Source organism: Microcebus murinus, chromosome 9 (assembly GCF_040939455.1).
Source record: "Microcebus murinus isolate Inina chromosome 9, M.murinus_Inina_mat1.0, whole genome shotgun sequence".
Lineage (NCBI taxonomy): Eukaryota > Metazoa > Chordata > Mammalia > Primates > Cheirogaleidae > Microcebus > Microcebus murinus.
The window spans coordinates 99,043,462-99,058,220 of record NC_134112.1 but is presented as its reverse complement, the minus strand read 5'-3'; the positions used below and the strand labels follow the sequence as shown (position 1 = coordinate 99,058,220).

Sequence of the window (14,759 nt, the reverse complement as noted above, 5' to 3'; positions counted from 1 at the left end):
GCCAATCTCTTGCTTCTGCTTCATCATTTGCTGCTAATTTCATAAGCAGTTTGTAGGCTATATTTTTCCTCCCTTCAGCTTTTTAGTCTTTTAGTGTTTTTTAGTTTTGTAGCAAACTTCACTTGCTGGTTCATGCCTTGCCAATACTACTACGGTTACTGTTGAGGTATGAATTAAATATGACAAGAAAGCTCTTCATTGGTGGGGCACTGTGACCATAACTTCCAGGGAGTGTTTTTTTTTTTTTTTTTTTCCTTCCCTCCCCCCCAGGGAATATTTTATACATGACAGGAGTGTGTATATTCTTATGTTGGAAATACTGCAGTTTATTATTCTGTTACATGAATTTCTTTGATACCAGGCATTTCTTGTTGTTATACTGCTGGTTTTATTTAGGGTTTTCTTTTATATGTTCTTGGTTTTGGGAACTGGCTGTAAAACAGGATGATTTTCATGGCAATGATTGTGATGTAAGCAGGATTCTTTGGTTTTCAGCTATTCTTTGATAACATCACTGGTATTTCTATATTTTATTGAATACCATCAGTTATTTGGTCTTTTTTTTTTTTTTTTTTTACATTAGTCATCTAATGGGCAAGTTATTTGGTCTTTACAAGTATGGTGAATACCATTCTATCCAAAGATCTATAGACTTAATTTGTTAAATTCTGTGGTCAGATGTTTATCTTGATGATGATTTTCTGGTGTTATATCAGCTTCTGTAGGAATTCACTTCAAGATTAAATGAATAATTAGAAACAAACACAATCCGAAAGATGTAAAGCTTGAAGTGATAGCTATTGATTGGATTATCCAATGTTATCTGGAAGTATAGGTTAGCCAGTAAAAGGGTAAGCCAGTGCTGTCTAATATAAACATAATATTATATAATGCAGACCACATTTGCAACTTTCAATTTTCTGGTAGTCATACTTAAAAAGAAACAGGTGAGATAAATTTTAATATATTTTACTTAACCTGGTATACTCAAAATAATTCCTCATTTAATCAGTATAAAAGTAAACAAGATACTTTTTACTTAAAAGAAATCTCAATTTGGACTAGCTGTATTACAAGTGCTCAATAGCCGTATACTAGTGGTTACCTTATTGGACAGTGGAAGGCAAAGCATTTTGAGAGATATGAAAACAGTTCTAAAATTATTGTTGAAATTACGAGAAATACGAAACAAATTCAAGATTGAAAAGCTAAATGTTGTTATGCTGTCACTATTTTTAAGGGCTGAAGTAGAAATATTCTACTTTCTCTATTGCTCATAGGGCACATGTTAAAACAGAACGAGTAAATATTTATTGTAGCAACAAATCACTCTGCACATTTTCAGTGTATATTAAGTTATCAACATACAACCCAGACGTATAACCCAATACAGGGGTTTTTCTGAATCTGGGCCATAGGACACTGCAACTTGTATTTCAGATATTGGGAGTCTGTTATCAAATGGCAAACCATACAGAATTATTTTTCCTTTACAGAAGGTTAGTGATAAAATTTAGTGGTTTATATTGTACCTTTTATGTGGAAAAATTTAGATGCTATTTAGTGAGAAATAAAAAGTTTATTTTCTTCATGAGATGTTTCAGATATATCTCAAATGCATGCTTCATAACCTTACAAGACCTGTGACAAGTTTTTCTGTTGGTTGTGAATAGAATAAGGTTCTTTTTGTTTTTTGTTTTCATGCCCATTTTTAGATACAGTATTTCACAAAGATAAGGAGAAAAAATTAGACATGATAGGTAGTAGAGAAGGAAATTGGTGGGACAAGTTAACAGCAAATTGTCCTAATGAACTAGTTGTATTTTCTAATTTTTTTATTGATGTTATGAATTTATAAATATTTTTGTATTTGATTTTTTTCAGTATTTTTATAGGTGTATCTACTTTGGAACTTGGATTTAGACAAGTGGTTATTAACTGGGCGTGGTGACATCCTGGGGAGCTTTTAAAACATCAATGTCATGACTCCACCCTAGACCAGTTAAAACACAACCTCTGAGGATCTTCTTTGACTATAACCCTGAAAGTGGAGTCCTAAATTAGAGAAATGTGCTACTTGTTTTTATACATTAAACATAATAATACAGGTGGTGGAAAATGGGGTGGAAAATTTTAATTTATCATAGTAAATCATATCGTTTGTTTTTATTTCTGTCATTCTATTTCTATTATTCCACAGTTGTATTTATCCATTCTCATTTGGAAATTCTGAGATAATAGAAATCTTAGGTCATCTTGTATTATTTGTAATACATGTTGTAATTTTATAATACATCTTGTATTATTTATCACATTTTCTGGGAAGATATTAATGTAATAACATGACTGATCTAGTTCAGATGTTTACATGTGCTGATTGCTTTCATGGTGGTACTAAAGTATTAAACATTCAATGAAATATTTGCAGTACATATTTCAAGAAAATTTCAGAAAAGTAAACGTAGGTAGAGTATTTTAGACAAATTATAAGTCATTTTGAGTTTTACTTTTCTACCATTTCTTGTTAACATCATATATGTGGAAAGCTTAGGAATTTCCTTAAGTTCTAAGACTGAATTGTCTTGAGGAATTCTCATAGAGAAGGTGAAATTTCTTTAATAGAGTAGGTGTCCAAAGAGAGTACTTCATTAGATCATAACTACTTTCTCATAACTTTGTAAACTCAATTTCTTACTTTTCATGAATTTGAGCAATTTTGAACCATGGAATATTATAACATACTTGTATACTGCAATAGGATTTTTTTTATTTTATTTTTTTTTTTGGAGACAGTCTCTCTCTGTTGCCCGGGCTAGAGTGCTGTGGTATCAGCCTAGCTCACAGCAACCTCAAACTCCTGGGCTCAAGTGATCCTTCTGCCTTAGCCTCCCAGTTAGCGGGGACTACAGGCATGCGCCACCATGCCCAACTAAATTTTTCTATATATTTTTAGTTGGCCAATTAATTTCTTTCTATCTTAAGTAGAGACGGAGTCTCGCTCTTGCTCAGGCTGGTCTGAAACTCCTGAGCTCAAACAATCCACCCGCCTCGGCCTCCCAGAGTGCTAGGAGTACAGATGTGAGCCACCACGTCTGGCCTGTATACTCCAATAGCATTTTAAGTGAAGTGTTTCACGTAACATATCACTTTCATAATCTTTTTTTTTTTTTTGTGAGGGAAAAAACAGACCTCCAGTATGATGAGCTATGGAGGATTGTAGTTTGAACAATTACAAGTAAGCAATTTTTTTCTTTTTAAAAAATAATATACACAGTTTCTGGTTTGTAAATGCAAATCCATTAGTAGGAAGCATTATTTTGGGTTTTATTTAGTTTTTGTTTTTAAAATAAAAAACTAGATTTGTAATCATACTTTCTGAATAAGGAGAGATTCAATTCTTGGTAACGTGTTTCATAGCTAGATTTTTTTTTTCTTGTCTATTTCTCCCCTCCCCCTCCCCCCGGCATATTATGGGGGTACAGATTTTAAGGTTTCAATAAATACCCTTTCCCTCCCTCACCCCACAAGTCTGAGTTTCCAGCATGACCATCCCCCAGATGTGCACATCTCACTCATTATGTGTATATACCCGTCCCCTCCCCCCTGCCCAATACCCTATTACTGTAGTACCTATGTGTCCACCATAGCTAGATTTTTTTTTTTTTTTGGATTTTTTTTTTTTATTTTGGCATATTATGGGGGTACAGATTTTAAGGTTTCAATAAATGCCCATTTCCCCCCCCATAGCTAGATTTTAATTAAAATAAATTTGATAATTTCATACCTAGCTTTCAATTAACATACGTGAATTTTTTTTTTTTTTTTTTTTTTTTTTTTTTGAGACAGAGTCTCACTTTGTTGTCCAGGCTAGAGTGAGTGCCGTGGCGTCAGCCTAGCTCACAGCAACCTCAAACTCCTGGGCTCAAGCGATTCTCCTGCCTCAGCCTCCCGAGTAGCTGGGACTACAGTCATGCGCCACCATGCCCGGCTGATTTTTTTTATATATATATCAGTTGGCCAATTAATTTCTTTCTATTTATAGTAGAGACGGGGTCTCGCTCTTGCTCAGGCTGGTTTTGAACTCCTGACCTTGAGCAATCCGCCCGCCTCGGCCTCCCAAGAGCTAGGATTACAGGCGTGAGCCACAGCGCCCGGCCTACATACGTGAATTTTGAAACATTGCTATATATATTTTATACACAATGACATCATGCATTTCTGTAAGAAATATATATATCTTTAAAGGAAAAGGAAACTACCCTGGACAGTTTTAATTGTCCATTCTTTGATACCCAAAAGGTAAAATCTACATATTGGATATTTTGTCTTAGAACTCATTAAAGAAGGTTTTGTTAGTAAATGAACATCTATTTCCTATTCCTTATGGAGCATAAAAGATGCCAATACTGATTTCAACATGTATTCTAGTTTAAATAGTATGCTGCCTTTTTAAAAAGTGACTATTTCTGTTTTGTATTGTATATACCTAGTTTTTACTAAAATTAATTGATACTTGGAAAGATTTAAAGAATTCAGCATGAATTTTCATAGCATAGTTTAGATTCAAACCATTATCTTTCCATTATTTTGTGACACTGAGCACATTACTTTGTGAAGTGGGCCGTTAATTTTTTTCATCTATAAAACTACATTATGTGGATGTTCTTAGAATTTAATGGTAACACATGTAAAGTACCTGACATATGGTATATACCACTGCTGACTTTCTCTTGAAGAACAATGCAGGTATTCTGAGAATAATGAAGTTAAAATGGAGATTTGAGAAGGATATAATGATTGTGTATTAAATGTAGTTCTGGAGTGGTGGTCCTAAAACCAAACTGATTGGCTAATAACTTTTTGTAGTGAAATGTACCAATGAACATAACCTTGAGTCTTGACCATGTCAAAGTGGTACAGTAAATACAACAGGTAGTAGGTTTCCCAATTCAAAGCCACACAGTGGTTGCACATGCTTTTAGAACTAGTCAACAGCCTGTTAAATATAGTATCTGTGATATGTTCTGCAGTAGAGGTGACCATGGGAAATTGCAGGAAAGCAGAGGATGCTGGAGGGAACAGGCAGTGTAAGCCTTGTTAGCTGTGGCATGCTTTCTAGAAGAATTCAGGATTAAGCCCTTGCCATGTAGACAGTGTAGCTCACAGACTAGGGATATCAGCATAACCTGGGAGTTCCTTAAGCAGACTCTGACTCCCCACTTTAACTCTTTTCTATTTTAAAAATAAACAAAATGTTTATTTTAAGAAGATTCCCCATGCAGGATAAAGTTCTACTTTTAAAACTGGAATTGTTCTTGGGCTGTAATAGTGACATTGGATTTGACTTTTCATAGAAAGTTGCCCCATCAGCCTGTCATCCATCTGCCATTATTGTTCCCACTTCCTTCCCCACAGTCCTTTTAACACCTTTACTAGGTTGATAAATTTACCTGAGAAGTTGGCCTCAAAGCAGAAAGAAGCTTAATAACTTGAAACAATTTTGGAATTAAATGATTATTTGGGGGTTCTAATTCAGTCTTTGCCAGATGTAGCGTTAAGTTTCTGTAGGCTTTGATAGCAAGTTGGTTCTTTTTAGCTCTTGTTACAATTTACTGATGGTTACATTTTTAACTCTTTTGCTTTTAATTCAGTTTGTAGATAATTTGAAAGTAATAGTGCATTGGATAGATCAATTTTTTTTATAGGTGAGGAAATCCAAGATTCTAGGCTATAAGTTGTGGAGATTAGTGTATTTCATATCATGTACAGTATTGGTGAATTCATGCATGCGTGCAAAAAAGATAATAGATGCTCGGTAGAATAAATTGATGTTCGGTAAGTGCTAAGTAGGGTGCGTAACATAGCAGTGAAGAAAAGGAACATGGTCTTTTCTTAAAACACACTTATAGTCCAGTGGCAGCAGGTAATTATATCGTGGTGAGTGCTGCAGCAGGGTTGTTGGGAGAGAGCGCATTTGTTACAGAGGTGGCTAACCTTTTCTGAATGGTTTGTGTAAGTTCTTTTGGATCAAAGCTGAGACTTGTAGGATAATTTATAACTGAACTCTGATAATTACAGCTTTATTTTAGTTTTGAGGTCTAAAGTGTATATATTAAGTAATTTCTTTTTTGTCAAAATACCTAAGTATAATAATTTTTCTTCATTCCTATAAAATTGCACATAATCTATCTTCCAGTGCCTTATGATAATATACTTATTAAAATTTATAATGTAACTATCCAAGCTTTTATTATATAAGTTCTTCATAGCAGTTGAGTGGTTTTCTAATTATCCCTGAAATGGCATCCAAACATTCTTGATCTATAAAGCCCTTAATTTGGTTCATCCACATTATATGAAATGTAAATGCTTTTTGAAATGAGATATACTTTTGGCATCAAAGCTAACTTTTAAATTATGAATAATACATAATCACCAGAAAATTCTTATTTCTGAAATAATATTATTCAATATTATTTTTGTCTTAGAATATGACTTTATGGTATGCTTTGAGAACTGTCTACTGACAATAACATTAAAGAACTACCAAAAGGAATTTAAGATACATGCTAGTGAAATATCCAGAAAACAACCAGTGGAAATACTGAGAGAACTAAATTTAGATATCTCTTGCCCCCGTTCCCTACCACTAAACAAAACTATAAATAATATAATACCTCAAGTGGTGATGCAATAAGAAGACACTAAAGGTATGGTAAGGAAGATGATGGTTCATTTGGAGTGCTAAGGAGAGGCCTCCTGATAAGGAAGGTAGTTAAGGCTTTACCTGAAGGGTCAGAGGAAGTCAGCCATTTTAAAAAGGTGTTTGAGGATAGTAAGGAAGCCAGGGTCTCTGGGGCACACCAGCAGGGAGATGGTGTCACAAGATGAGGCTGGAGGGGACAGTGGGAAAGTTTGTCTTTTAAGTGCACTGAGCATTTGAAGGGTAGTGACTTGCTTGATCAGTTTGCAGTAGGGTAGTGACTTGCTTGATCAGATTTATGTATTTGGAAAGTTCCTCTGGCTGCTGTGTGGAGAAAGGCTTGAGTACATGCAGGTGAGGGAGAAGAGTGCAAACCAGTAGACTTTCGCAGCATGGTGGTGGCCAGGTCTTGGCTGCTGCTGGTAGAATCACAGCAAGTGGAATGATCAGACACAGACTTGAATATAAAATGTTCTGAGTTCACTGATGATTTGGATTGAGGGAATGGAAGGGAGTGGATTGAAGGGGCAGAGGAGAGTGACAAGGGGAAAGAACAAATCCAAATGACTCCCAGCCTTCTGACCAGCAGGTGGGATGCCAGTTATTAGGTTGGAGAAGACTACAAGATGAAACCAGTTAAGGGAGAGATTTTAAACATGGTAAACTTAAGAGGTTTTATGTGACAAAATGGAAATGCTAACAAGTTGAAAATCACATCAACTTGGAGCTCTCAGAACAAGTTAAAACTAGAAATGTGAATGTGGGCTACAACCAACTTCCAAGATGATGTCTAAAGCGCTCATTGTAGTTAACATTTAGGGTCTACACTTCAGCCCTGAGAAACATCAGGGCTTTAGTTAGAGTTCAGGTGGAGGAAGAGCTTGCCTAGAAGATGAAGAAGGGTCAGCAGGGAGGGCAGTGGACTGTCCACACATGTGCTGCTGCACCAACAGAGCTGTGTGCCAGATGTTTAAAGAACGGAGAAATGGTCTTTGGCACCAGAGAGATTACTGAAGACCTTGGACTAAAAACAGTGGGGAAGAAGACACAGTTATGGATGCAGGTTGATCTGATAATGGGAATGGGAGGCAATATACTTGCAGTGGTTGCTGTTCCAGTGAAATCAGCATAGCCACCAGCTGAGCTTGGGGAAAGTAGGTTAGATTTGATGAGTCAGGGAGAAAACTGAAGAAGAGTAATCCTGGAGGGTAAAAAAGTGTTTGCTAGAGAGAATAAGTTGGATTGCTGGACTTCAATCCTATGTGGTTTAAATTTATGAACTAAAAGTGAAACTAGTCTCCCCCTTATGAGGTTTTTCTAAAAATACAGTTATCCCGCTAACTATCTCTTTTTCCAAAGAGTTGTCAAAGTCGTCTTTCTGTTTAACTCAGTGGTATTTTTATGTGACTAATGGGGGTACTATTTGTTCATTTGATAATACTCTAGAAAACTGGTAAGTACTGTGTACCTTGTCTTAAGTTTTGGTCACTTAATTGGTAAAATTATAGCATGCATTGTAGAATTACCTAATTTAAAATAGATTCTTTATTTGACATTTGTGTTTTTCTTTGTGGAGTAAACATTTGCTGTTAAGCATCTTCATCACATTAGTTCAGATTATTGCTGAATGTGGTTATTTGGAAATGAAATGCCTTAGTTTTATTTAACTATTTTAATAAGATACTACTTCCTATATAATTTATCAGGTACTTTAGGCATTTTAATTTGCAAATTTAGGACAATTTGCTTTAACATTCTTTCACTTTTTAAATCAGTCCCTTGGATGTAATGTACATAAAATATTCATTCCCCTAAGTAAAAATCAAAAGCAAGACTCAAAACTAGTGGCCACTTGAGGGAGAGTAATTAAACGCTAAGATTATAATGCCATTTGCTTCTTAAGGTTACAAACTAACTTTCTACAGTTTAATGTATATGCAGCTATTGATTGCTTGAGTTTCTGATTCCAGTCCTACTGGTTCAGTTTATATAGTAGCAATAGAATGTAACATTCTTTAAGTTTCTCTATTTCTCCTTTTAAATAGAATGATAATTGTTAGAAGAAAATAATCCCCAAATAGTTTCTTCCAGTGTTAATTCTTAGAATGTGATTGACTTTTACTTACTTTCTGGTGCAATAATTGCATATGAACCTTAATTTTTAAATGTTTCATTGTAGTGATGTTTCATCCAGAATACAATATTTAATGTAAATTGTATCAGGAAGCATTTAAGTTATACTTCATTGTATAACTTTAAACGTGTAAGTCACTGTAAGTGATAAGTTTATTTTCCCTACTTTTAAGCAATTTGTCCCAAATTTCCATACGTTTGCATTTGTTTTTGCTGTTCTAAGATTCTTTAGTTGCTGGCTTTGACCTTTTATGTTGCTGAGTTTTATACATCTATTTTCTCACCTGCCATATCCTAGGGGGCATGGAGTGCCCATAATACAGTGAGCCCACCTTCCTGGTCCCCAGACATTTCAGAAGGTCGGGAAATTTTTAAACCCAGGCAGCTTCCTGGCAGTGCCATTTGGAGCATCAAAGTGGTAAATAAAATTGCATTTACATTCATGTGTCATTTCTTTCTGGTTTGTTTTGTCCTACTAGATGTTAAGATTAAATCTTTCTTTTCTAGATTTAGTTTCCAGAGCCGATCCTTTTTCTTAATCTAAAAATTTTAATGTAAAGTAATAATATGCTTGAATTAAAAAATCTGGATTAAGAAGAAGTTAAATTTCAACTTTACAAGTATAAATTTTTAATACCTCTTTTTATAGGTGATTCTTTTTGTTGTAATTACCAGTGTTTCTATGATAGGGAAATCCTGGTCCCATAGGCCAAAAAGTAATTAAGGACTTTTTCATTCACAATATCATAAAATTTTGTTGCTTTTAAAAAGACAAAGGAAAAATTCCACTAACATGTTCTAATGGAGAAGAAATGCTAGAATTGTGGCAGATTTCATTGTCTGTGTTAATACCTTAAAATTGTAGGGCTGTTTTCCCATGTCATTGGTCAATGACTCTGCTAGTTCTTAAAGTAAGTTACCAGTCTGGTGCATTTTGAAGGTAAAATTAATTTGAAAAGGTATTATCTCCAAAATTAAAATATTCTATTGACTAGAGAAGACAGTTTTCTTCATCTTCTATATTTAATATAATTCTGGAATATGGATGTTTAAGAGTATAAAAGATGACTTGTTTGACAGTTTTGTAACATATACCACCAATTTTACTTATTCGTAACTTGGTCAGCATTGGATATTGTGGAGAATAAATTGAGAGATCACTATAGTCTTGATTTTTAATCCCTGACTTTTTAAGAGATCTTTTATACCTATTATTTAAAAAACAAACTATTGGATCCAACCCTACCCCATCAGCCAGTTGTTGAGAGAAGCTGATGGTGCATCTTAAAGTGTCTAAAGGAAAGCAGGATAAGAGAAGATAAGGAGAGGCAGTTTGAACCTGGAAGCTGGCTGTACTTAATTACAACCAAAGGGGAAAAAATCACTTTCCCTCCCTTTTCATGTGTATCTGTTTTATGCTCACACTATAACCATCTATTTTTGACTTAGCAAACATTCTGCTAAATAGGAAATGAGTTCAGCATTTTAAACTATAAGTGACATCAGTTGAAGTTATGACATACTATTTAACTTGTTAGGGGAAAGAAGATCAGAAAGTATTTTCCTGAACATCTTACTAATTGTAAGTATACATAATATATCTACTTGTTATAGGTACCAGGTGTTTTGGGGGCAGTGATACATAAATCTGAATGTAGACAAGGGAAAATCCCATACCCTGGTGCTTATGTTTTAAAATATTAGGGAATTTAACATGTTTTCCTATAGGATTTTTTTCTTGGGTAAAAAGTCAGATAAATTATTTCCATTTCAATTATTTATTATCCAGATGATTTAAATTTAAACCAAGGCTTTTACACTTTTATCAGTTTTCCTATAATCTTTAAATGGTTTTTCCTCTAAATATTATGGTTGAATGAAGTAGACATGTTCAATTCATAAGATAACTATTGAATAATAAAGGAAATGGATTTAATGGCAGCTGAAGAATTTTGTTATATACTAGCAAATGAACTTTCATGCAATGTAGCAATAAAGTGTAGTGGTTACAAACTAGGGACACTGGAGTCAGACTTGATAGCCTAATGACCTTGGACAAGTTACTTAACCTTTTTATTCCTCAGTATACTTACCTAAAATGGGTATATAATAAAATAGTACCTATTATATATGGGATTGTTGAGAGTAAAAAGTAGATCACTACATAGTACGTACTCAGAAAATGTTAGCTATTATTACCATAATCATTGAGAGAGACCAGTTAGAGAGTTCTTCCTTATATTTTATGTTGAATCTAATTTGTTGCATGTTGAAATATCTGGATTGGGTTTTAGCTGTTCTAGCAACCTAGAATGTAGGATTAGGAAATTGAAGAATAATGTCAAGGCCTGCTGATGGAGAACATACTCAATAACAGACCCAAAGTTTGGTTCTAAGGTTATAAGCATTTTGTTTTTATATTTTTAAGTTGTGGAATATATATTTAAAGATACAAATAATAAGCCTTAATAATAATAATAAGTCTCTTAATATTTATCGTCTAAACAGAATAAAAGCGAGTATCTGTGTAACATTTAGTAAAATGTCTTGTCTTGCTGACATTTGGATTTAAAAATTCTTCTGGGCTGTTACAGAATGTTGACTTTCCCTTATGTGTTATATAGGGCCGGGGATCTGGATTTCCAGGAAAGCGGAGACCTCGTGGTGCAGGACTGTCAGGACGAGGTGGCAGAGGCAGGTCAAAACTAAAAAGTGGAATGGGAGCTGTTGTATTACCTGGGGTGAGGCTCACTTCATTTATATTTACTATAATTTTTAAATGTCAATGATAGTCTCACATGTAGCAAGTTATTTAGATCCTAAGAGTCACATAAATAGGCTAAAGTTTTATTTTATTTTACTCTATCTCTACTTTGTGTTTTTTTAAAAAAACCTCTGGTTTTTCTTTGATATTTTCTCCCTTCTAACCCTTTCCTTCTTATCTTCCTCTTGACTCTATCTTTCTATGGCAACTATATCCAAATAGCTAGTATGTAATGTGTTTGCTCTTTTATTTTAAAAAAATTAGATTGTTAAACATTCATTGAGCTGTTACGAGGCTTTATTTTAATGTGTTAGATCTACTTTTGGGCGTTTTTGTTTTTTAATAGGCATCCTAAGTCAGTTTGAGGAAGGACCTTTTTATTCATAATTTGCTGAGATTTCTTTTTTTAACCAGAAGTGTATGTTGCATTTTGTCAAATGCTTTCTCTGCCTCTATAGAGATGATGATATGGTTTTTTGTTTTATTTTTTCCATCTTTATCAAGGTACAGTTGACAGATAAAATTATATATATTGAAGGTGTACAACATGATGTTTTGATATATACATTGTGAAATGATTACCACACCCAAGCTAATGAACATGTCACCTCACATAATTACGTTCCTTTTTTGCTGTAAAGATACTTAAATTTTTTTTTGAGACAGTCTCCCTGTGTTGCTCAGGGTAGAGTACAGTGGCATCATACTAGCTCACAGCAACCTCAGACTCCTGGCTCAGGCGATCCTCCTTTCTCAGCCTCCCGGGTAGCTGGGACTACAGGCATGCACTACCATGCCTGGCTAATTTTTTCTATTTTTAGTAGAGATGAGATCTGGCTCTTGCTCAGGCTGGTCTCGAACTCCTAAGCTCAAACGATCCACTGCCTCAGCCTCCCAGAGTGCTAGGACCACAGGCGTGAACCACTGTGCCCAGTCTAAATGCTGCATAATTTTCCGAAGTTTGGATTTGCCATTGTTTTAGTCATTTCCTAATGATGAATATTTAGGTTGCTTACTGTTTTCCCTTTTCGTTAGAGTTTTTAATGACTATAAATTGCTCTTATCATAAAATAGTCTATCCATTACAGCTGCCTTGCTTGAAGTCGAAAATATTATTGTAACATATTCCTTCTTAGGAATTTAGTTAATCTTCTTTCAATCATTCCTCAAGAAAAGTAATTTTATTACTTTGTTTTTGATCTTGACTGTAACTTATTGTGCTTCACCCTTGCCTTTCCAGGCTAGGCTGTGAGCTTTTTAAGGGAAGGGGATCATATTTTATGATATTGGCATTGGCCTCCCTATTCTCTCTTAAAGCATCTACTTCAGAGCTTTTTTTCATGATAAACACTCTGTAAACTATTAACAAGCCAATGAGCACTTAGTCAAGTTAGTCAAATATAACCAAGTCTAGAAACAAACATCTATGGTCGATAATCCTTTGGCTAATCCTGAAATTTTGATAAGTTACTCAAAATACCATTCTGAAGCAGTACTGTCTAATAGAAATATAATGAGAGCCACATGCAATTTAAAACTTTTCAATATATTACAGAACATGTTCTTACAAAAAAAAAGAAAAAAAAACTTTTCAATAGCCACATTAAAGAAGTTACAATGAACAGATGAAATTAATTTGATGGATATCATTTTGACTGATAACATCTAAAATATGAATATATTATATATCGCACATGATATGTAATATGTACAAAATTATTAATGAGGCATTTTACATTGTTTTGGTACTTAGGTTTCATAAAATGTATATTTTATGCTTATAGCATCTCTCTTTGAATTAGCTACATTACAGGTCTTGTATAACTAAAATAGAGCAATAAATTTTTGTGTGTATGTGTATACACATACAATTTTATAGTGTATAGAAATTTTATAGTTTTTTTGTATGTGTGTATATACATATAATTTTATAGTTTCTTGATTAGAATTTCTGGGTAATCAGGTCTTAGTATAAGACAGATTTATATTTTCTTATTACTTCCTGATCTATAGGACTTGTAACTCTAAGAAAGACAAATATGTGAATAAAAATGTCATGACTCAGAGTTTTATAGTACTATCATGGCATTAATAATAATATTTGGAATTGTTAGTCTAGACCTTCGCAGAAATTATATTTTGAGTATGAATTTTCTTTTCTTTCCTTTTGTTTTCTTTCTTTTTGAGATAGGGTCTCACTCTGTTGCCCTGGCTGGAGTGCAGTGGCCTCATCACAGCTCACTGCAACCTCAAACTCCTGGGCTCAGATGATCCTCCTGCCTTCACCTTTTTTTTTTTTTTTTTTTTTTTTTTTTTGAGACAGAGTCTCACTTTGTTACCGTTAGAGTGCCCTGGTGTCAGCCTACTTCACATCAACCTCAAACTCCTTGGTTCAAGCAGTCCTTCTGCCTCAGCCTCCCAAGTAGCTGGGACTACAGGCATGCATGCCATCATGCCCGTCTAATTTTTTTTTCTATAGATTTTTAGTTGGTTAATTAATTTCTTTCTATTTTTAGTAGAGACGGGGTCTCGCTCTTACTCAGGCTGGTTTTGAACTCCTGACCTTGAGCAGTCTACCCGCCTCAGCCTCCCAGAGTGTTAGGATTACAGGCGTGAGCCACCATGCCTGGCCTGCCTTAACCTCTTGACTAGCTGAGTTATTATGGTAGCATGTGCTACCATCCCCTGCTAATTTTTCTTGTTTCTTGTAGAGATGGGGTCTCACTGTTTTCCAGGCTGTTCTTGGACTCCTGGCCACAGTGGTCCTCCTGCTTCGGGCTCCCGAAGTGCTGGGAATACAGGCATCAGCCACCATACCTGGCCTGTGAATATTAATTTTCTGAAGCTTTCCAGTTAAGTGCAATACAAGTAAAAATAATAACTTAATGTTATGTATACTTTCCTTTTTATAGGTGTCTACTGCAGATATTTCATCAAATAAGGATGAAGAAGAAAACTCTATGCACAATACAGTTGTGTTGTTTTCTAGTAGTGACAAGTTCACTTTGAATCAGGTTTGAACTTAATTATTGTCTTCTACTTCTTAATTCCTCTTGTACATTTTTATTAATAGTTCATTTCATATGCATAAAAAGTCATCTAATATTTACCTATACAGCTATATTAATTCAGAAGGTATTTTTAAAGTAAAATTTATAT

General features: G+C 34.4%; 1 protein-coding gene across 18 annotated transcripts in view; it reads left to right on the top strand.

Annotated features, from left to right (window-relative positions):
- Window positions 1–14,759, top strand: part of KMT2C (lysine methyltransferase 2C) — a 253,793-nt gene that overhangs the window by 154,210 nt on the left and 84,824 nt on the right. For 17 of the 18 annotated variants that reach the window (XM_076006746.1, XM_020289638.2, XM_076006744.1 and 14 more), the window contains 3 exons: window positions 9,135–9,254; window positions 11,461–11,577; window positions 14,513–14,614. In XM_076006746.1, the coding sequence (XP_075862861.1) occupies window positions 9,135–9,254; window positions 11,461–11,577; window positions 14,513–14,614 (339 nt within the window). The remainder of the gene's footprint in view (window positions 1–9,134; window positions 9,255–11,460; window positions 11,578–14,512; window positions 14,615–14,759) is intronic. The other variant, XM_020289647.2, reaches the window with a different exon arrangement.